This window comes from Pogoniulus pusillus, chromosome Z (assembly GCF_015220805.1).
Source record: "Pogoniulus pusillus isolate bPogPus1 chromosome Z, bPogPus1.pri, whole genome shotgun sequence".
Lineage (NCBI taxonomy): Eukaryota > Metazoa > Chordata > Aves > Piciformes > Lybiidae > Pogoniulus > Pogoniulus pusillus.
The window spans coordinates 96,947,912-96,971,143 of record NC_087309.1 but is presented as its reverse complement, the minus strand read 5'-3'; the positions used below and the strand labels follow the sequence as shown (position 1 = coordinate 96,971,143).

Here is a 23,232-nt window from a genome sequence, read left to right as displayed (position 1 = left end):
CGCAATGCTCGCACATTGTCAGGAAGAAGTAACTGTAATTCAACTTCAGAGGTTCATGGATCACTGAAAAAGCTATTAGGCACGATAAGATCATCAGACAGCTTTACCAATCTCAGCTTCAGGGCCCAAGTAGCCTGTGGTTCTCCATTGTTCACAATTTTGCTGTGGCAGCACAGGTATGGAGTTAATAGAAAACAAAGGTTGAAATACAGAAAATTTAAAGTTATCACAGTCTGGTTGCATGTCAGCTCATTAAGCTGAAGATGAAGTGGCGTTGTTAGCTGGTGACTCTTGGGATAAAAAGGAAGTTGTCCAGATTTTGCCCTGGACAGTGATTTAATTCAGTTGACTGTAAGGTAATGCTCTCTATCCCAAGCAGTAATAGCGATAGCAAGCTAAAAGGGTTCAAGATTTCTTTGATGGATGTAACATAGTAATGGGGTCACTGGTTGCCACCTATGGAAGGCGTTGTTAGAGGCTGTCAAGTGATCTAGGGGAGCAACATGGACTGTAACCATCTTACCTGTGTGCCTGTTGTATGTCCCAGTGTCACGAATAGGGTAGGATACAGCAAGAGATTTATTTATTCATTTATTTATAAATTGACTCTGCCTCACTTGTAACATGACACAAAGTTGTAAAGTTTGGTGGTTTAGCTGGGGGTTATCTTCACAACAGGAATGGTTACAGATTGTTTGAGAATAATATTGGAAAACATAGATCCAAAAGTGGCAGTAATACCCCACTTAGGAAAGGAAGGAACTTCCTGGGGACTTAGGAATGTATCAAATGCTCACAACGCTACATGCTGACTGTGGTAATTCCTCTTTTTGTCCCCTTTTATTGGAGAATCCTCTTGAAGTGCTACAGCTGCTTAGTCCCTATCTGTGGTGAGGGAAAGCCCGACAGAAAGAGCTCACTTACTTTGCAACTGACCCATTTATATACAACAGAGTCTAATTTTTGTCACATGTCGCCAGGAGAGCATTTCCAAAGCCCAGACAATAGAAGTGGGTGCCAGGAACAGATAAAGATCTGTCCTGTGCCCAGACATACCCCAGCATGGGGTCTGTGTCTTACCATGCCTGGCAGGGGACGTGGCTTAGGGGAAGGGCTCATAGCAGCCTACTGACCACAGCCCTGGGTGGGGGGAGGTGACTCTATCCCAGCTTCTCTGCTTCCTCCGTCCTGGTTTGGCAGGGGAGGAGGCGGGAGGGGCTTTGGATGTACTGCTGCACCCAGCTGTTCAACAGCTGCATTTGTGACTATGGAACATCGGTCAAAGCATAAACCCCCCAAATGAGTTCGTGGTAATGGTGACAGAAACCCACTGTTAGGAGCTTGACCCTTTCTTTCAGTCATTCAGTTCTCTTTTAATCTGAGTCCTGGGTTCTCAAAGACCTGGCATTGCAGCATCTACAAACGCCTCTCTACAGCATGGTCGGTTTGTTTTCTCATGGTACTGATACGCAGCCTTTTACCACCTTCTGTGACTGTACACATATACCAGGGGGATAGGCTCTTGCATGCCCACCAGCAATTAATGTCAGTAGTAGTTTCATTGCAGAACAGAAGTATAACCAGGACAATCTACTCTGTTGTTTAGCATTAGATTATATGCCAGAAGCTGCTGATCACAAGAATAAAGTTTCATCTGTGCATGAGATAATCTTGATGGTTGGACAGAATTTACAGAGCTACCCTGTAGTTCAAGGGATGCTTGTACACCAGATAAAACTTCTCTCACCTCTCCCTGCCCTAGATATGTTGGAAAGTGGTATGAAGTCGTCAGATGCTTCTAATTAAAAAACACACTGTAAAGTTCTTTTTTAGAAAGTTCAAGGTAAATTTTGATTCCTAAAATAAAATCTGATAAAGTGATTAAATTGCAAGAGAAGTTTCATCCTAATTATCTGTTTTTTCTGATTATTGCTCCCCAGTAGTTCTTGGATAGCTTCAAATGAATAAACAAAAAAATAGATAAAGAAATATAAAGAAAATGATAAATAAACCTACAGGGATCTTTATTCACATTTTACAGTAGCTTCCTTCTCAGGAAGAGCATAGAGCACAAAATATTATCAAGAAACCAAATTTGATCCTTGTTTTTCATCAGATACTGCTTTCTTCTGTGCCAAGGAAATGCTTTGGCAATGTAGGTCTATCAGGCAGCGTGATACTATTAGTGTGAATGAAGTTTCCCTTGTTTTGACTTTCCTCTCGTTTTTTTACTTCATCAATACAACAATGGTATCATCTTGTTCTCACATATTATTGAATAATAATTTTTTTACATTGACAACATAGTGGGAAGAGAAGTAATTGTCACCTTTTTGTAAGATACTCCATTGGAAAGATTTATTTGTCAAAATCTGGCATCAAGTGAGCTGCTCCAGGGACTAGAAGTCCCCTGCCTTAAACTCAAACCATACTTTATGGTTGTTTATAAAAGAACCAAACAGTATTTATTTGACTCGGACTTTTAATGACCCCTGCCTGAGTTCAGTATGAAGAGATGAGCAGAAGGCTTTTCCCTTGGAGCAACTGTTAAAGACGGTTCAAATAACTCCTGCTGTGCTGGTTCCTTGGTGTACATAGGCAGCACTTGCTTTTGCTTTTGCAGGGAACAAGCATCTGAAAACAGAAGAGCTGAGATTCAAGCCATGTTCTAGTCCACTCTGACCTATGATTTGAGCATTCTGTAGGAAGAAACCATGCTGTAACTGCCTAAGCACCAGTACAGCTTTTGCAGCGTCCAAGTGGAAAATAGCACAAAGCATCTACCATTCTGACTTGTTTTCTTCCCTACTGCTGTGCAGTTAAATGCTTTATTTTAATCCTTTATTGAATGCAGTATAAATTAATCATCCCAATTAAGTAAAGCAATAAGTTCACAAGTGTGGTGGTTTGGGTGCACCTCGCCCCCCACACTTTGGAAGTCACCCCAGCTAGACTCAGCCAGTTCTGGGAATATAAATGAAGCTATTTATTTACAGCTAGCACAATGTACAAGCAGATATTTACAATATATACAGTTATATACAGAAATATACAAATGAAAAGGTAATACAGAAACACAACTCCCCTCTCAGAAACCCCCCGGGAGGGGCTCTCAACCACCCCTGCACCTTCTCTCTGCCCCTCTCAACCTTACCCCAGTCCTAAGGAAGAATGGAGGTGCAGCCAAGAGGTTAAGAAGCAAAGGTGAGTGGCAGGAGAAGTTAGGGAGATGCAGCTCAGTCAAAGCCCATCCCGAAAGTGAAATCAAAATGGCGAAAGTGTTATCTAATGTTTACTTTCTTGTTCCCATACCTCTCAGCGAGACTGTGAGGGGAGTAGACATCACAATTGTTTTCCTTTCACAGCCAATTATCTAGTTCTTTTTCACCAAAACATTCTAGCCTGCTTCAAACTAGCACAGCAAGTCATTAACAATTTGCTAACTGTTCTCAATGTTCCAGTTTGTTTTCTGGAAAAACTATTGGTGGAGAGAAGTTGGGAAGACAAACAATTAAAAGATTGAACTACCTTACTCTGCTGCAACTCCAGTGGGAAAAAAAATAACTTTACAATGATCTGAGACAAATTTGTAGTTTTGTCATCAGTGGTTTATGTAAATGTGTGTTATTAAGGTTAGAAAGTGCAGAAATCTGGGCAACAAAATAAATGTAAACTTGAATAAAGTGACAACAAACAAAATGTTGATGCCTTTTCCTCCGTCTAGACCCCTGTGTTGAAAGCAGTGTTTTCATAAAACTCAGACAGAATTAATTTTCATACTGAGTGCTTAATAGTTCCTGTCAGAAGAAAACAGCTGGGAAACATATGGTATCCATTTCCCTGTATCACTTGGAAAAAATTTCACATGTAAATAAAACCAACATAAAAGTGTAGGCCTTTGAACCTAAGATCTTATACAATACATAAATAAGTCAGTACAGTGCATTCTTTGTATTGGCCTACTAAGTTGCATGCCTTTTCATTATTTTTATTTCTTCTTCCGAAATGTATTCTTGTTTCAAAAAGTACTAAGGTAATTTTCAGACATCCATAACTGCTAAGCCATGCTAATCTTTCACTTGAGAGATTAAAGTTGCCCTGAAAGTGTATGTATCTGTTTCCTTAGGAAAGTGTTCATGGCAAATTGTGTGTTTTGATCACAAATTAGATCCCACTGATATGCAGTTAGCACGTGTAATAAATCTGCTTTGTTTAAACAGTGTTCATGACTTTCAGTACGCATTAACTCTTAGTGAACTTTGTAAGGAGTGTAGAAATTGCCTAAAGATGAATGGTTTTGGTGATCTCCCTTAACTGAAAAGAACTCACTTTGCCAGAGTTCCACAGATTATGGAGATCATAAATATCACCAGCTGGGACTGTGTGAAATAGAGTACAAGTTCAGCAGGATTAAGAGTTCAGGTAACCTGACCTCCCTTTCTTCTCTGCAAGTCAGATTCACTGGTCCAACTCCATATCCTGCAGTGCACTGAACTGATGGTCTGTTAGATCCAGTGCTATATGTATAAGTGTCTGTGCATGTGCGGGAGATGGAAAGTTTGACAGAGAAATCCAGCATAAGAGAACTGGAAAGGAAACATCATACTTCAGTAAGTTGGCTTAATTTTTAAATCAGAGAATGACAAAATTGTTAAGATTGGCAGGGACCACTTGAGATCACTTAGTCCAATAGCATTGCTTAAGGAGAGTGAGCTAGAGTGGGTTAAGCACAAGATTCTGTCCAGTTGGATGGAGACTCCACAGATCTCTGGGCAACCTGTTTCAGTGCTTGACCAGCCTCACAGTAAAAAAAGTGTTTTCTTGGATTCACATAGAATTTCATACATTTTCCTTCCTCTTGTCCTGTCAGTGGTCATTGTGGAGAAGAGTCTTTCTCCCTCTTCCTTGTGTCCCATCAGGTATTTACACACATGAATAAGATTTTCCTGATGCTTTTCTTCTCCTGATCTCAACAGTCCCAGCTGTCAGTCAATGTTCATATGAATTTCCAGTTCCTGTATGAAAAACACCTCCCTCAGAGACAACAGGCCTTAGAAATTAAGTTGTTACTGTTGTTAAAGCAATTCCACTATTTTTTTTTTTCACTAACCCTTTGGCAGACTTCACAGAAAATCTTCCTACACTTATGATGCATCTCTGTGCAATGAAAGCAGCAGAGTACAAGCTAGCATATTTGGACAGGCCCACTGTAAACATCACCAGGATCTTAACTGATGTCCCTTATTTTATTAAAACTATTTTCTTGATTACAATATATGTCTCATTTGAAGAAAGTTTCCTTTCTGGAGTGTCGAATTCTTCAAATGTTTTGATAGAGATATCATTAAGTCTGCTTAGATATGAATGTTGCATGTTATCATGAAACTCTTGTTTCCAGTTCAGCCAGGTATATCTTTAAAGCATACCCTATGATACCACATGTCTGGTAGTAATCACTTCTAATACACATTCCTTTATTTCTATAGTCTCTAGCAGCAGCTGGAACTGTGGAGTCTCAGCTCTTATCGGAAATGCACAGAAACCAACAGGAATTGCAGATGCCTGCAATAAATTCAGACCAGTAAAGAGGGTTTCCCCATTAAAGCACCATCCAGAAAACTGTGAGAACAATGAGAGTGATGACCAGAAGAACGAGAAGGGAGAATGCCAAAAAGGTAGTGATTCTCACTCTGCACCTCCAAGTGATGACCAGAGTCCAGAAGAGGGAGAGAGCCTTAAAAGCAAAAACATTGACCCTGCTGTTCTGCTTGGGGAGCTGGAGCACTATGATCTGGATATGGATGAAATTTTGGATGTGCCTTATATTAAATCAAACCAGCAACTCGTTCCCTTTACAAAGGTAGCTCCTGAGAAAAAAAATCTGGGTGTCTGTTCAACAGTGAATGGTCTTAGTGGCAAGACCTGCTTTGTGGGGAATGCAGAAAGCTCGCCTGCCAGTGGAACACAGTTCTGTGTGCTGTCTCCTGTGAAAGGCACTCAGCTGAGAAAAACACAGCCCATTGTCTTTGATCAGCACAAGCACATAACAGAAGAATTAGAGCTTTCCCAGCCTTTACTAAGGTGTAGCTCAGCCCATGAATCTGAAGCCCAAGGCAAGGGCTTCCTCAACAGGACATTTGTTGATCCTCATCCTCACAAGACTGAGAAGACTATGCCAAACTGCCATCTGAGGACTTTCCACCTGCAGACGGCAGTGGCAGAAAGCAAACAGCTAGAGGAACTGAATATGAACTGGAGCAGTGCAGGGGGCCTGGAAGAGAAGAATGAAGAAGGGAAAAAAAAGAGCATCTTAAACATTGTAAAGGAAGGCCAAATAGCTTTACTAGTAAGTATAAACTTTTTCATAAAATATGCAGCTTAAGGGTGATCTGTGACGTGGTTTATTAAGCCAGCAAAGCTGATGAAGCATGTTTTGAACTGCTGCCCGTTTTGTCTTGTATGCTTCTCAGAAATTGAGCATATAGGCTTCCAAGTGGAAAGTTTAATCTCTAAATGAAATACATAGCAAACCTGAGATACTGGGTTTATGTAAAAGTGGCCAAGATTGCTAGTTTATGCAATACACTAAAATAATAATAAAAACCCCAGGTATTTTAACTATTGAGATCATTTAAATACTGAATTTATATCTTGATTGAGTTTTGCTCTTCACAACATTTGTAGGTCTCTTTATTCAGTTATTGTGAATTCACTGTAGTTCTTTTTTAGAGGCTAACGATGGGAACAGAGGGGCTTCTGTTGTATTCTGATTATTATTCAGGAGTGTTTACGCTGTCTTCTCGCAGAAGCATTCTCAGGCAGGAGCTTTCTCTAAAGCCTGGTTGGCCTCTGACCCACATGAAGTTTTTTAGTAAATTCCAGCACTGTGATCAGGCATTATCAGTGATGGTTTCCAAAGTAACTAGACGCAAGTTAACACGCTGCAGAACATGTGATCTCTGCTCAGAATGGCTGATGGAGGCACAGTGTATGTATAACTGTTTTTGTTACTTTTTTGTTTAGCTTCTCTGTTTACCAGTGTAGCTCAAGCACAAAGGCATGTTTAGCAAGAACAAAGATGGATATTCAAAGACTAGACAGAGGTATAAAAAACATGTTAGATTGTCCAATAAGAAATAAAAGCAAAGTAAAGAGGTCGTCATGGGAAAATAGATGGAAAGAAAATGCATGTTTTTTTCCAAACAGGTTGAAAACTCTGAATGAAGTAAACTCATTGGCTGGCAGTCTGGCAAGTCTGCACAACTCTAGGAAATTGTCATTAATATTCCTTAACTCTGTCTTCCTTCTTCTTCTTCTGGAGTTTCTCAGTCCAGTTGTTTTGTCTCAGAATTATATTTGGGTAGAAATAATGTATTAGGTCATGGCTGTCTAGTGTTTTGAGTAAATATTCCAACAATTTATTTTCATAGAAACATGCTAGCAAATAAGCCATCTGTCATGTTTGGAACAGTGTTTTAACTACATTTTAGATTGTGCTTAACACAAGCTGCCTCTTTCATAATGAGAAAATTAGTCAGGAACTTTTTTAGGAGTCATGATTGTTTACTATTCAGTTATACTGATGAATCAAAGGAGAAAAAAAGCAAGAAAAAATTTTTTTTTAAGAGAGAGAAACTAAATGCAGACTACATAAAAATAATAAAAATCCATCTCATTCACAACTACTCCATTGATCAAATTTGTGTAAAGACTTGAAGATATTCAGGATCCTGTACAGTTGTGTGACAGTTACATGAAGGAGAGAAATGATAGAGTAAATCGAGTCAGAGAGCAACTCATGTCTATATTTTTGCTTATAGTGGCAAGAGTGTGTATAGTGAAATGAAAAGCTCATGGTTTGAAGTTTGTTTAAAAAAACATGCCTGTAGGGAAACATCTTTGTATTTGGCTGCTGTCTTGGGCAATGAGGCTTAAAATTCTTTTTATCCTTAGTTGTAACTAACATACTGCTTTTTTTAACAGCCACATTTAGCAGCAGATAATCTGGATAAGATCCATGATGAATGTGACAACAATCTGCTGCATGTAGCAGCATCAAAGGGACATGCTGAATGCCTGCAGCATCTCACTTCTTTGATGGGTGAAGACTGTTTGAATGAAAGAAACATTGAGCAGCTAACTCCAGCTGGATTAGCAATAAAGGTAGTTTGATCTCTGTCTTTACTGTAATGTGACATAAAGATCATTTAGGTTCTTTCCGTGATGGTAATAAGTAATGCATCCAGCAGGATGTTATTTTTCAAACATTTTACTAAGCAAGAACAAAAAGAACTGTTGGCTGCTACCACATAAGCAAACAAGAATGCATTAGTATGCAGGATACAGTATTTGCTATGTAACACCAACATTTTGTACATGGTTGCTGACACACATACATTAATTTTTAAATGAATTAACCGTCTAAAAAATAATTGTATTTTGAGGAACTTTCATTTAACTCTCATTTCTTTACAGTTTCTTAGTTTTCTACATGTACAGACATAATCTTGTAAGAAAAGTGGAGAACATGTTTACAGAGCATAAAAAAACCTCTGACCCATGTCTGGAGGTGAAACTTCTTAGTTACCTAAAACAACCAAACATATCAAACGTATAATATACATGTTTGAGAACAGTCTGTTAGAAACTGCAAAAATGAGTATCAGAGCTTACATGAAAACCTGATATGCAGGAAAATGTGAAAATTACTGATTCTGCCGCACTGAAAGCATAGTTGTGTACATGAAGGCTGATAATTTAATTATACTAATTCTTCTGGTTCTTTAGTAAGTGAGATTGAAGAGCAAATGCTATTCCTTTTGGCCACTAAGTACCTAAAGAAGAAACAAGGAAAGGGATGAAATACAATGCAACAGCTTCTGTTCCTTCTGGGGATTTGTTGTTATTTGCTTTTTAGGAAAACTTTATGAACTAGCAGTGGACTGGTGCATTACAGCCTGCAGGACTCCATATTTGAGGCATAATTTCAATGACCGAGGGCCCTGGTGCAGGTTGCAGGATTGAGGGTTTTGATTTCTTTGGGACAAGCCATGTGAAGATTAACTGATATCTGATTGTGCTAATGAAATGCTGTTATAAAAATATTTAGCTTCAATACCATGGCCTGTGTCCAGACCGAATAGTTGCAGTCTGCCAATTTAAAGTCATACAATTTTAGTTCTTAATTGTTTTCTTTCCTGTTGTTTTCTTGGCTTTAATTTTTTTGTGTTTGGGTTTTTTTTTCCATTGGTTGGTTGGGTTTGTGGTGTTGGTCATTGGGTTTGTGGTGTTGGTGGGTTTTTGGGGGGAGCAAGGTTGTTTGGTTGGTTTCTGTTTCTGTTTTCTTTTTTTTGTTTCTGGTTTGTTTATTTCTTGTTTTTATGAAAAGTATTTTTTCCTTCTTTTTTTTCCTTTAACCTAGGTATATAATGATTTTATAAGTCCAAAACACCTTTCCTCTTTTCTCCAGAAAGGTTGACTTTTAAAGTAATTTGTTTAGCTTCTGTAACACAGAAGTGTGCTCTGACATTAACAGTAAAGTGTGTAAATGTAATGTAGTTTTTCATGTAAGCAAAGATGCTCAAGTTCATGTGGAAAAAAAAAGATGCTCAGACCCATGCAGAAAAGACGACTCCAGCCTTCCAGTACCTGAAGGGAGTCTACAAGAAAACAAGGACTTACAGTGATAGGATGAAAAAGAATGGATTTAAGCTTGAGGAGGTTAGATTTAGACTAGATATTTGGAGGAAATTCTTTACATTTAGACGCTGGAACAGGTTGCCCAGGGAGACTGTTGATACCCCATCTCTGGAAGTGTTCGGTGCCAAGTTGGATGAGGCCTTGAGCAATTGAGTCTAGTGGAAGATTTCCCTGCAGGGGGGTTGGAACTAGATGATCTTTAAGGTCTCTTCCAATCTAAACGATTCTGTGAATCTCTGCATGCCTGAACTTGTCTTGAATCATTGACAAGTTAGTGAGAGCCTTAAAGTAATCTGACATAACTAATGCTTGTAGCTCTTGATCCTCACTCCTAAAGTGTTGATTTTGCACAGTGATAGAATGGACTTTATTCTTCTTGCTCTTACTTTATACCACTGTAACTCCCACAGTATTATATACCACGTGGGGCATGTCCCCATTTTCCACAAGAATGGCAACTACCAAAATGAAGTAAAACTTGTACTCAGGAACATAAATGCCTATGGAAGTGAATTTCAACAATTTAGTGATGGCACTGTATCAGGAGCAGTGTGGCCAGTAGGACAGGGGAGGTTATTTTTCCCCTGTACTCAACACTGGTCAGGCCACACCTTGTGTCCAGTTCTGGGCTCCTCAATTCAAGAGAGATGTTGAGATACTGGAAAGTATCCAGAGAAGGGTGACAAAGCTGGTGAGAGGCCTGGAGCACAAACCCTATGAGGCTGAGGGAGCTGGGCCTGTTTAGCCTGGAGAAGAGGGGACTCAGAGGTGACCCCATTGCTGTCTACAGCTACATGAAGGGAGGCTGTAGCCAGATGGGGGTGCCCTCTTCTCCCAGACAACCAGCAATAGAACAAGGGGACACAGTCTCAAGTTGTGCCGGGGAAAGTATAGGCTGGATGTTAGGAGGAAGTTCTTTACAGAGAGAGTGACTTGCCATTGGAATGGGCTGCCCAGGGAGGTGGTGGAGGCACTGTTCCTGGAGGTATCACAGTATCACAGTATCATCAGGGTTGGAAGAGACCTCACAGATCATCAAGTCCAACCCTCAAGAAAAGCCTGGATGAGGCACTTAGTGCCATGGTCTAGCTGACTGGCAAGGGCTGGGGGATAGGTTGGACTGGATGATCTTGGAGGTCTTTTCCAACCTGGTTGATTCTATGATTCTATGATTTCCCAGCAAGGAATGAAAGAATTAAAATTATGAGTGAGAGTGAAAATATTATGGCACTATCATATTGATAAGTTATTTTAACTAATTGTGAAGAAACCCTTTCCACATTAGCAAAAGTATCTTGTTTAGCCGGTACTTAATTTTAATAATTATTTACCTTGATTTTAAAAATACAGATTTTTTTTTGCTTGACTATGACACAAAGCACAATAAAACACAAAATTATTAGTTATGCTTACTAATATTTGAAACCAGATATGAAAAGGAATATTTTTCTAGTGTAATAAAAAGAATATGGATAGTTTTGCTGGTTTACTTCATTATTGAAATTAAGAGAAACAGAAGGTATGTATTGTAAGATCATGTGCATTTTTGTGTTTGTATATATACATTACATATGGAAGGAATAAGACGAATACCAAGCTAATTTTATTACAATTTTTATTTCTCCCATATAATTTTAAATGGGTTTATATTTATTGCATTCTTTCTCCTTGTTTTTATAAAAATAAGACTGAAACTCTAATATCTCTTTCATTCTTATGATTTTTTTTCCATTTTATTCACACAAACAGCTTCTTCTGCTGTATATGTTGGCCTCTTTGAGATTTCAACTGAGCAATTGAAATACTCATTGCAGCTATAAAGACTATAATAGCCTTTATGAATGTAAGAGTTGAAAAAATATGTAAGAGCAGGCCAGAATTTAGGTCATGCTAAAGTGCATTCACCAAACTACCACTGCTGAAAAGGGGCTGCAGCAAAAAATTTTGTTAAAAGCTCTTGCCTTTACATTGGGCAACAAACATGGTCTGCAGAAAATACTCATCTGTTCCATAACATCTGCATCCCCAGGCATAGTAACCTACAAGCTACTAGGAGCACTCACAGCAACTTGGAAATCTTGAGATTAGACTGTAAAAGGTGTTCAGGGCAAGAACCATCTCTTTGTTTGTGTTTGTACAGTATTTATTGTAGATAGATCCTGATCTATGAGAATTAGATATTCAGCTACTGCATATACAGTAACAATTTAGGAAGCGTGCATTTAATTACTGATCAGTTAAGACCTGACTTTGTAGGGAAACTGTTCACTTGGCTCCAGCAAATTATTTCTTTTAGTCTTTGAGCCTTGCTGTACAAGTGATGGAAATGAAACTATGGTTTTGCCCTAAACAATCTGAGAGCAAATTGAGTTCATAAAACTATATGACTGCCATTTTCATATTGCTGCTTTAAATATAATCAGTAGCCAAACTGTAATTGATCAAAGGCAGCAAGATAAAAAAAGGCATTACTTAAGAGCAGATAAAAGAGCACATTTTCAAATAAAATGTAATTTAATAACACCTTAATAATCCCAATAATCTTGTATCTGCTTAGTAGGTGTGTTTAGAATTGAAGCAGATGGAATTTAAATTTTTTTTAAATTATTTGTTTAGAATGGCCAGCTGGAGTGTGTTCGATGGATGGTCAGTGAAACAGAAGCTATTGCAGAACTGAGTTGCTCTAAAGATCACCCAAGCCTTATTCACTATGCGGGTTGCTATGGCCAGGTATGACTTTAATTTACTTATTTCAAATGAATTATTTAGATCCTCATATAAGATTCTCAATTTAAAGCATGTTTATAATTTCGTGGGGTTTATTTACAGCTGTTCTTTATTAGTTCAAACATACTTAATCTCTGTCGGCATTTTTTTTTACCCTCTTAGGCATTTTTTTCCCCCAAAGCTGTAATTAATGGCTAGGAAAAGGTTACCTAGCATATTTGACCAGCCTATCAATCGCAGGAATGTCTAGGTGGGTTACCTGTCATGATCCCTAGGATACTCCTAGAACACATCGGAAAATCATCAAACATTTAGTGATAGTTCACATTCTTTTTCCAGGAGACACTCATCTAAAAAAAAAGTTACAAAATGTGACAATTTAGGAATTCAGTGTACTGGCAGTGAAATGAAGTGTGGTGAAAGTTGAACATCATCTGTCTAGCTTTAGCCAGTTTTATTGAGAATTGTATATAAAAATAAATTGTAAAGCAATCCTATTCCACAGTTACCTTATGTATAAATCTAATGATGAGAAACCACGGAAGTACAGCATTTCTGTGCTTTGCTAATGTCTGGGGAAACATAGGCCACTTAATTGCATCACATTCTCTTACCACAAAGTCTGTTTTTCCTAAGAAGACCTTGCAATAACCCTTCTTCAAAAGACCTTTTCCAGGACACAAGGAATAGTGATCAGTTATTCTTCTCTAATCTCTTTGGCAGATGGGCACTTTATCACACAGTTTCTTCAGCAGACATTAAGGTTAAATGTGGAAACCGCACTATTTTTGTGGTTTCTTACTTGCTAGGAGAGAGCAAACAAAATGGTAGCCACTAAGAAAATTTTCTTTCTTTCCTGTGCAAGTGTGGTTGTGACATTCAGAACCATACAGTTATTGTGGCCTGTTTCTGCTGTTAGCTGATCCTGTCCAAGCATGAATTTACTGGATGAGGAAGGAAAGAATGGGCCAGTTTGAAAAGCTGTAAAGCTGGAAGTGTACCCTTTCTCCTGCTGTTTCAAAAGGCACACAGACACTCTTCTATTCATGCTATATGAAGACCTTCACCTTTTCTCTGCTGTTGTATTATGGAGGTGTTACTGGTGCAAATTAGGACTGTACTGGATATACGGATTTATTATGTCCTGTTTTCCATAGCAAGTTTGGCCTGAATGAAAGGAGGATGGGAGCCAGATCAGAACTAAATTCAGGAAGGGCAGTTTTGCTACTGAGAAGAAAAAGTATTGAAGAGAAAGTTTCCTGTGAACTTACATTCGTATCTTCAATTAATTAGCCTAATTTTGTCATCATCTTGAAAGACACTTATACAAACTAAATCTAGTGAAGCTTTGGTTTTGTTCAGTGAGCTATGCTGCTTAATGCCAGGAATGGTTCTGGAACATTTTACTAGTGTATTTTCAAAGCAGGACAGAAGCTCTGCTAGTTAAGAAACACCAGCCACTACCAGTCACCCATGACATTAAAATAAGTGACATGTACATTTCTGCCCAGTTGTCTTAGTTAGCTGAAAGATAATGAGAAGTTTGAATGTGATGCCCATTATCTTTTTGGGGTTTTTTTTGTTGTTTTGGATTTTTTTTCATATAATCCATAAACCTCTTGAAAACATGAGGGAATGCTGGGGCTGAAGGAATGCCAGACTTACACAACTGCGTTTAGAAGAAAAAATCTGAGAAATTCAAACATGTAGTTGGCACTATCCTTGAAGCACTAATTTATTTTACCATTACTTACATGAGAGATAATCCATGAAAACACTAGTCTTGGCAGAATTACAAAAGTAATATTTTTACAAGGAAGACCTGCTTTTGAGTAATTTTCTAAAAGAGGCAGTCCATCCATTGTTTCTTCAGGCATTAGGTGTACATCATATTCTTCTTCAATAAATATTATTTAGAGTGGATAGCAAAACAGGATTCACAGAAAAGCTGCTATGTTAAAGGTCATCAAGCCCACAATCATGTCTGTTACAAAATAAAAAGAAGGTGAGGTGGGGAATTTATAAAAACACAAATAATTTTTTTATTCCAACCCCCACCACCTACCTAACTATATACAAAATTATGAGAATTATACAGATTCTGTGTTTGGTTGGAAGTATCTTCACAGTATAGGTACATAAGTGATTACAAAACAGTATGCGAAACAGTATCTGGAAGAGATGAATCCACAAGCAGTAAATATTCTCCACTAACAGGAGGCAGGCATTCTCCAGAGACTTTAGGAAATATTCCAGTTTTCATGCACAAGACAGCATTGGTAGCTGTGAGAATTCCTCTTATGGTCTTTTTTTCTTGAGAAAGCCTTTCAGAACTGCTGCTTATAGTCCACATACACCATGCAAAAAGCCAGACGAGAGAGCGAGGGAGCGCTTTGTAGCAATGGAGCACTTTAGAGTGGGGGAGTGCTTTACAGTAAGGGAGTGCTTCACAGCGTGGGGACTGTGCAGCAAGGGAGCACTTTACAGTGAGAGAGTGCTTTGTACAGTGAGGGAGCTGTGTAGCAAGGGAGCGTGTCCATTTCGGCTCACTCTGTTTTAATATCTCCCAACTAATTGCTGTTGTAATGTCACTAAAAAGTGGGAAGCTTCTCCTAGAGTGTCCTTGGCTTGACCCAGCACAGTGTCCTGTCACATGGCTTGGGGAAGGGTCTATGGGTCCACTGACTACAGCCCTAGGAGGGTAAGGTGCCTGCCCCTGCCCATTTCCTGTGCTTTCCTCTTTCCCCCATCCTGGCTCTGCAAGGGAGAGTGGTAACAGAGGGGTTTGGGCACACTATTACTATGGCCTAGCTCCAAAAACATCTCAACAATATGTTTTTTTCAGTGGGAGAGGTACCACGTAATACCATCTGATGGAGAACACCTTAAAGTCAACCTGTAGCTTCACCACCTTATGTCCTAACAAGGGCACTATGCAAGATGTAGCCATGGTTGTTGGCAGGCTTCCCAATGTCAGACAAATCATGGGTACGTGCCAGTTTGTGTATCATCTGTGCCTAACACCATCACCTTGTGGCAGTGTCGTGGAACGCAGTTTCACGAGAAATTCATGGGGAAAACACGTGGGGGTGGCTTGTAGAGACCAAGTGATTTATTGCTAAAAGTGAAGATCCTCTTCCCGAAAACTGAATTACCCACGTGAATTATTCTCGATTAGGCAAGAGTAACATTTCAGAGAATGGTAAATAAAAGAGAGTCTATGGTTCTTTGTAGAGTTTTGAGTCTTTGAAGTTGTTCAGTTTCGATTTAAGAGTTCATCAGTCTACTCACAGTCAGCAGCTTAGCAGGGTTTCGGAGCACCACTAGGGCGTTGTCCCTTTTCCCCCAGCCAGGATCGGGTCCATGCAGGCCCTCGGTCTCTGGGAGTCGGGCATCAGCAGTCTTACGCCAGGCTGAGACCGAAGCAGGCAGGCAGACCAAAGCAGGCAAGCACGCTAGAGCAGGCTGATAAGGTGGAACGGGCCACAGGCAGGTTGGTATCAGCCGAACCAGCCGATCCAAACAGTCCGAACGATTCCGAACAGTCCGAGTGGTCCGAACCACGAAGCAGGCAGACACACCATTTTTATAATGTTCAAAAGAGGTGTGCTCACCTGTTCTGACAATTTTTACGATATTATTACAGATTGGTACAAAGTTATAATTAACCTATATAATTGGACAGTTCTTACCAAAACAGCCTGTAGGACCACCCAAAGCTCGGCCCATCAGCAGGTGGTCAGTGTGCCTGAGAACCAAGGCCGAAAGTTGGAAAACAAGGCCAATGTTTACCTTTTATCTCCTCTAGGGAGGAAACTTCTCATGGGACTAGACGATTTTTTTGGTTTTACGATGCTTCTGGCTTAAATGTGAGACACTGTAACCTTCATGACATGGGGACCTTTCAGGGGCTTTGCCACCCTCCATAACAGGCAGGAAGGACATGACGGTGCAGTCTTCAGGGTACATAGTAGATCTTGACTAAGAGCTTCACAGGGCTGTAATTTCTTTCCTACCGAGATGATGTGGTAGCACAGGTAGGAGGTAGGAGGTGGGGAATGCCAAAGGTTTATTGCCTCTGAACTCCAGAGTCTGGGAGGACTTCAGGGAGCCAGAGCTACAGCTTGACTGAGAACTCTAAAGGTGTTCTGTGCACCACTTGGCAGAGGTTTACTGCAGGAGAGTGAAGTGGGGAGGAGTGTGTGACGTTTGGATACACAAGTGCCTAACACCATAAATTTTTTTGTACCACAGGATGTTTGCCTTCCTGTCTGATGTCATTTTTAGAAGGACAGTATGGTGTTTGCACTCATTCCTAGTTCTCTTCTGTGAAGGGATACTGGGAAGGGCAGTTTATTTAATTAATATCGAATGATGTGGCTCCTTTTAGCTCATTTTACTCTTTACCATGTAATCCTGCCATTTTTAGTCCATTTAATGATATAAATGGTCTTCATTAGTTACTCTCTCTGCTCCAAAAAACAGATAATGAATCCAAAGCCTGCAGTTCATCTCAAGACAGAAATTACATATTGTGACATTTTCCCAGAATCTTTGGGTTTTTTTTCAGGGAGGTTGGAATTATTGTATATCTAGAATATGCTAGAGGGAAGTTCACCACTGCTACAACATGACACTATTGAAGCTCCTAAAATTATCAGTATTTATAATTCAGTATTTATCCGTTTCCCATTACAAAACAAATATGTGATTATTTTCCATTATCCTAATCTAATGAATGTTCTTATTATCCTTAATTTTGTCTGAGTAAATTGAGGTTATGAGTCTTAATCTGTTTGTAAGAGCACTTTTCTTCTAAATATATGTGAGTATTACTAAAGTAATATATTCAGTATTTTAATATATGGTGTTTTCATTTTCTCTGGATGTAAGTGGAGAAAATAGTTGTGTTTTTTTCCTGTCAAGGGTACATTTTTTAAGAAACACAATCATTTGGGAAAAACATAAACTGAGTAAGCATCTAACTTTGTGCCTGCAATCACTTAATGCACTGACAGTCCTAAGTACAGATGATTACATTAGCCATTCAGGCACTTGATTTTCATGTTGATAAGACAGATGACTATAAAAGCATCATGTGCTCCATGCTGATTGTGATCATAAAAATTACAGAACATGCCTAACATTCTGGTCCCTGTTAGGTTCCAGAGAAATGTATGATTTCAAAGTTGTAGTTGTCTTCCAATTCTGCAGAGGAGTTTTGCTAAAATATTTTTCTTCTAATTATTAAAACATAAGGGCAATTCATAAGAGTGGTGTAATCCTTCTTCACTGCTGGCCAACACCACAGGCATCTTGAGAAATTGCTCAGAAATATTTTAAAAGGGATATGTGTTCTGAAGTAATCTCTCCATGCTGGATGTTAGCTGTATTGGGCATTCAGCCAATGAGAAGTAAAAATACCTATCCCTTCACTCTGTAATAAAAACAAAACCGCTGTTAAAGTGGAAATATGAAGAAGATAAGTTCCAGACAGACTGACCATCTGAAGTAGCAAGCAGAGAACCAGGTGCTTGAATGAGCAGAATCATTTGGAGGAGACCTAAAAAAGTCTGAGGATCCATCTCACAGAATTACGGAATTGTCAGGGTTGGAAGAGGCTTCCATGACCTTCCTGGGCAACGTGTTCCAGTGTCTTACCACCCTTACGGTGAAGAATTTTTCCTGATGTGTAATCAAAATCACCCTTCTTCCAGCTTGGATCTATTCCCCCTAATCCTATCACTACTGGACATCCTAAAAATTCCCTCACCAGCGTTTTTGTAGGCCCCCCTCAGATACTGGAAGGCCACAAGAAGGTCTCCTCAGAGCCTTTGCTTCACCAAATTGAACAATCTCAACTCTCTCAGCCTGTCCTCCCTGCCTTATGGTTATCCTTGTGGCCCTTCTCTGGACATGCTCCAGCATATCCATATTCTTCCTGTACGTTATGCAAAACTAATAATATTAATTTTGATGTCCAGGTGAAGACTGGTAATAGCTATGAAAATTGTCTACTGACATTAAATCTCACCAGAAAACTTATTTACAATGTTCAAAACACGTGGTTTGGATATTTATACACACAAGGAACAGGCAACCTAGAACAGTTAAGAAACAAGTAGCAAATACAAACATTAAACTTAAATTTGGAAAGAGGTTCTCCGTTTCAATTATACCTCTTGCCCAACAGGGGACTTGAGAGACTCCTTTTTGCTACTAAGGGAGAAGGCACAATAGACTCTAGTTAAAGAATTTCTTACAAAGAGGCTTTGAATATTTGCTCACACAGTAGTATCAAACAGTACCCAAACACTTGAAGGGAGTTCTGTAAGCGTCTTGAAAGTTGTTAGAGGCAAAGCAGAGCATAATGTGGCAGGGCAGAGCAGGGAAAAGCCAAGGTGAAAGCAAAAGCAGGCATGTGGCAAAAGCTTATTTATTGTTTGCCTGAATGTAACGACCCCTTTGGCCACAGACATTCACCAACCAGAACAGCACTTTGCCAAACCTGACCATATTAGGTGAAGTCAAGAGCTTGCTTTCCCTTATTTGGGAAGAACTAGTCTGGGCAAGTCTTGGATCTTCCAGGTAGGTGCCTCCAAGACCTTTGTCTTCTCCCTACACTCTGCTTCCTTCCCCCCCTTCCCGCCAGAAGAGGGAAGGGGACCATGGGATCATGCCTGGGCAAGCCAAGACATTTATCTTCCACAGCACTGTAACAGGAGCTCTAGAACTGGACCCAGTACTCCAGGTGTGGTCTCACCAGAGCACTGTAGACAGGGAGAATCACCTCCCTTGACCTGCTGACACACTTCTTTTGTTGCAGCCCAGGATACAGTTGGCTTTCTGGGCTGCAAGTATCTGGAAGCATCCCCAAGTCCCTCTGCCCAGGTCTGCTCTCTAGCCAGTCACTGCCCAGTCTATGTCAGTACCTGTGATTACCCCAATCCAGATGTAGGGCCTTTCACTTATTCTTGTTGATCTTCATGATGTTGCCATGGGCCTACCCCTCTGGCCTGTTAAGGTCTCTCCGGATGGATCGCATCCATCCAGCATGTCAGCCGCACCACACAGCTTGGTGTCATTAGCAGAGTTGCTGAGGGTCCGTTGTCCATGTCACGGAAAGAGATGTTGAGCAAGACTGGTCCCAGCACTGGTCTTTGAGGGACTTCACTTGTCACTGGCCTCCACTTGAACATGGACCCATTGACAGCCACTCTTTGGGTGTGGCCATCAAGCCAGTTCTTTATCCACTGAATGGTTCATCTATCAAACCCATATTTTACCATCTTGGAGATCAGGATGTCATGTAGGACAGTGCCAAAGGCTTTGCTCAGGTCCAGATAGATGACATTGGCTGCTCTCCTCTTGTCATAGAAGGCCACCAAGTTTGTCAGGTGCAATTTGCCCTTGATAAATCTGTGTTTGTTTTACTCAGTCACCTCTTTGTTATTCTTCTGCCTCAGCAGTGCCTCCAGGAGGATCTGTGCCTTGATCTTACCAGGCACAGAGATGAGACTGACTTGCCTATAGTTCCCTGGATCATCCTTCTTTCTCTCTTTGAAAATGGGGGTTATGTGTCCCCTTTTTCCAGTCGGGGGGACCTTTGGAATATAGTAGAGAGTGGTTTAGTGTCTTTGTCTGCCAATCTCAGTATCTATGGGTGTATCCCATCAGGTTGCAGGGAACTGTACACTCTTGAGTTCATCAGATGGTCACAAACCTGACCTTCACTTACAATGTTCCTTCTTCCAGTCCTTGCCATTATCTTCTGGAGCTCTTTCCAGTGAAAACTGAGGTTAAAAAGCTGAGCATTTTTACATTCTCCACTTCACTTGTCACCAGCTCTCCTGTTCCTTTCTGAGAGGTGCCCACACTTCACTTAGTCTTCCACTTGCCATTAATGTACCTATAGAAGTTTTTAGATTTAATTCTAACTGAGCTTTATCCTTTCTAACCAGATCTCTTGCTGCTCAGGCAGCTTCCTGATATGCCCCCCATTCTAGCTGTCACAGAATCACAGAATTTCTTAGATTGGAAAAGACCTTCAAGATCATCGAGTCAAATCATTAGTTTCACACTGACAAGTCCATGACTAAACCAAATCCCTCAGTGCAACGTCTCATCACTATGAATCGCTGTGGTTGGAAAGGACCTCCAGGATCATCCAGTCCAACCTTCACCCCAGCATCCTTAATCACTAGACTATAGCCTCAAGTGTCTTTCACTCCTTGTAGATTTTCTTTTTGTGTGCCATTGTGTCTAGGAGCTCTTTGCTCATCCAAGCAGGTCTCCTAACATTCTTTCCTGCCTTCCTCTCTGTTGGTGTACTTTGCTCCTGGAGACAGAGAAGGTGGCCCTTGAATATGGACTAGCTGTTCTGAGCCTCCCTTCTCTCTAGTGCCGGGGTTTGAGCAGTATTGAGCAGAATTGAGCAGAACTGAGCAGTATGAGAAATAAGGAGAATAGGCAGGGTAAGGCGAAGGTCGCTCTGATAAGAAGCACAGCTTCAGAAAAGTGGCCTTGGGAAGGCTGGCAGAGAAGCTGTGAAAGTTAGTCATTGTCTGTAGCTGGCTGCGCAAAGGGGGATTAAGGGAGGTAGTTGGTCAGGTCTGCCTCTATGCATGTGGACATCTCATATTCTACTATGTAACCTATCAGAATTATACACATTGTATTAACCATTATATAAGCACCACTCTTAGCTTCAATAAATGGATTGACCTTCTGTGTATCATATTGGTATAAGCTCATGTCCTTCTGGTCTCCCGCATGGCCTTTGAGCAACCCAGCACTCTAGGGCTTTGTCCCATGATACCTATCCAGCAGATCTGCGAAGTGATTGAAGTCTGCATGCCTAAAGTCCAGGATCATGAGTTTGGAATAAATTTTCCTAGATGCCCTGAGTATCTTAAATTCTAGCACAATGTGGTCACTGCACCCAGGGCTGTCTCTGAGCCTCACATTGGTCACCAGCCTTTCCCTATTGTGAGAACAAGGTCCAGCACTGCACCTTTTCTTGCTGGTTCCTCTACCATTTGAAGGAGAAAGTTGTCACCTATGCATTCCAGGAACATCCTGGATTGCTGGTGCCTTGCTGTGTTGTCCCTCCAGCAGATGGTGGGGTGGTTGAAATCCTCCATGAGGACCAGGGTTTGTGAACATGAAGCCACCTCTATTTGCTTGTGGAGGGCTTCATCTGTTTGGTTCTGCTGATCAGGTGGCCTGTAGCAGACCCCTACTGCAACATCACCTTCCCCTCGCTTCCCTGTAGTCTTAACCCATATGGTCTCAGCCAGCTCATCATCCTTCCCCAGATGGAGCTCCACTGATTCCAGCTGCACACTGATGAGAAGGCAACACCTTCTCTCCTCCTACCCTTCCTGCCCTTCCTAAAGAGATTGTACCTGTCTATCCCTACAGTCATGGGAATCACCAAATTTCACAAGCTGATACTCAGATTGACATCCAGACTGTTCTGCTTAAGCCTTCTCTCAAAAATACAGACATACGTGCATTTTTTAAATGTAGAATTTCTCAGGATGTGTTACAGTAGTCGTACTTTTCCTGTTGTGTCTTTTTCATACACAAGGAAAGTATTTCACAGTATCACAGTATCACAGTATCACAGTATCACCAAGGTTGGAAGAGACCTCACAGATCATCAAGTCCAACCCTTTACCACAGTGCCCAAGAAAAACAAACAAAATATCAAGGACATACTTAGGATGCACTAAGTCCTACACAGTTAAGAAAGACTGAAAACAAGGAATTATTGGACAGTTTTAGAAACAGACAATGGAAACAGTATTTCTCTAGTACATTTTTTATTATTTAATGTCTTTCGTGACATCTCTTTACTCCTTCCACTAGGAGAAGATCCTTCTGTGGCTTCTTCAGTTTATGCAAGAACAAGGAATTTCACTGGATGAAGTTGACCAGGATGGAAATACTGCTGTTCACATAGCTGCTCAACATGGCTATTTAGGATGCATACAGGTAGAGTGACAGCTATATCAGAAATCTCTCAATATCAAGCTTGAATGCCAACAACCATTAAAACAATTATAGGGGATCTTAAAAATCGGAATAGTTACTGATACATTAAAATATGCCAGAAGGAAGAACTTTAAATCAGTAGGACTCAGATTGAAATACCAGTAACTTCCTGGCTTTTGGATTCTATTGTCAATGGTGCTATTGTTATCATAAAGTAACTGCTGGATTGCAAGAGGAAAGGGTTAGGGTTATTGTGTTTATGTATGTGATTTGTTTATATATGTAAGCAGCTAATTTGTATATTTTTATATTACAAAAGGTCAGTCAGTGTAGACATGCATACTCTTCTTGCTGTTCTGATGTTTTCCTTCTGTTTCTTTCTCCATTGAGTAGGCGTGCCTCTCTGATGCAGGGGCAGTATAACATAACTATTCTATTTAGAAGAATTTCCACCTTAAGTAAACCATCCTTTCCAAATTTGTAATCTTTGAATGTGTCCATTCCTAAGAATGTGGAGTGATGGTCATTTCTATAGATCTCGCTGAATCAGCCACCGAAAGCAATACAGTACAGCACTTCTGGGAGCCAGATCTGGATAAACTAGTTTGGATACCTCTGCACAGTATCACTACTCAGTGCAGACATACTAAAAAAGTTGTGGAGTTGAACTAAATGGCTAGGCAAAATATCTCAAATTCACGTTGAACATGTCCATACAAGTTACTAGAACTGTCACAGAAGTACATTTCAGTATTTGGTGTTGTCACTTTGAGTAAAAGCTCTTTGAAGAGGAAGTAGTACTAATAA

General features: G+C 40.2%; 1 protein-coding gene across 2 annotated transcripts in view; it reads left to right on the top strand.

Annotated features, from left to right (window-relative positions):
• Positions 1–23,232, top strand: part of SNCAIP (synuclein alpha interacting protein) — a 63,326-nt gene that overhangs the window by 18,569 nt on the left and 21,525 nt on the right. For both annotated transcript variants that reach the window (XM_064176461.1, XM_064176462.1), the window contains exons 3-6: positions 5,487–6,346; positions 7,984–8,163; positions 12,316–12,429; positions 22,300–22,425. In XM_064176461.1, coding sequence (XP_064032531.1) covers positions 5,487–6,346; positions 7,984–8,163; positions 12,316–12,429; positions 22,300–22,425 — 1,280 coding nt within the window. The remainder of the gene's footprint in view (positions 1–5,486; positions 6,347–7,983; positions 8,164–12,315; positions 12,430–22,299; positions 22,426–23,232) is intronic.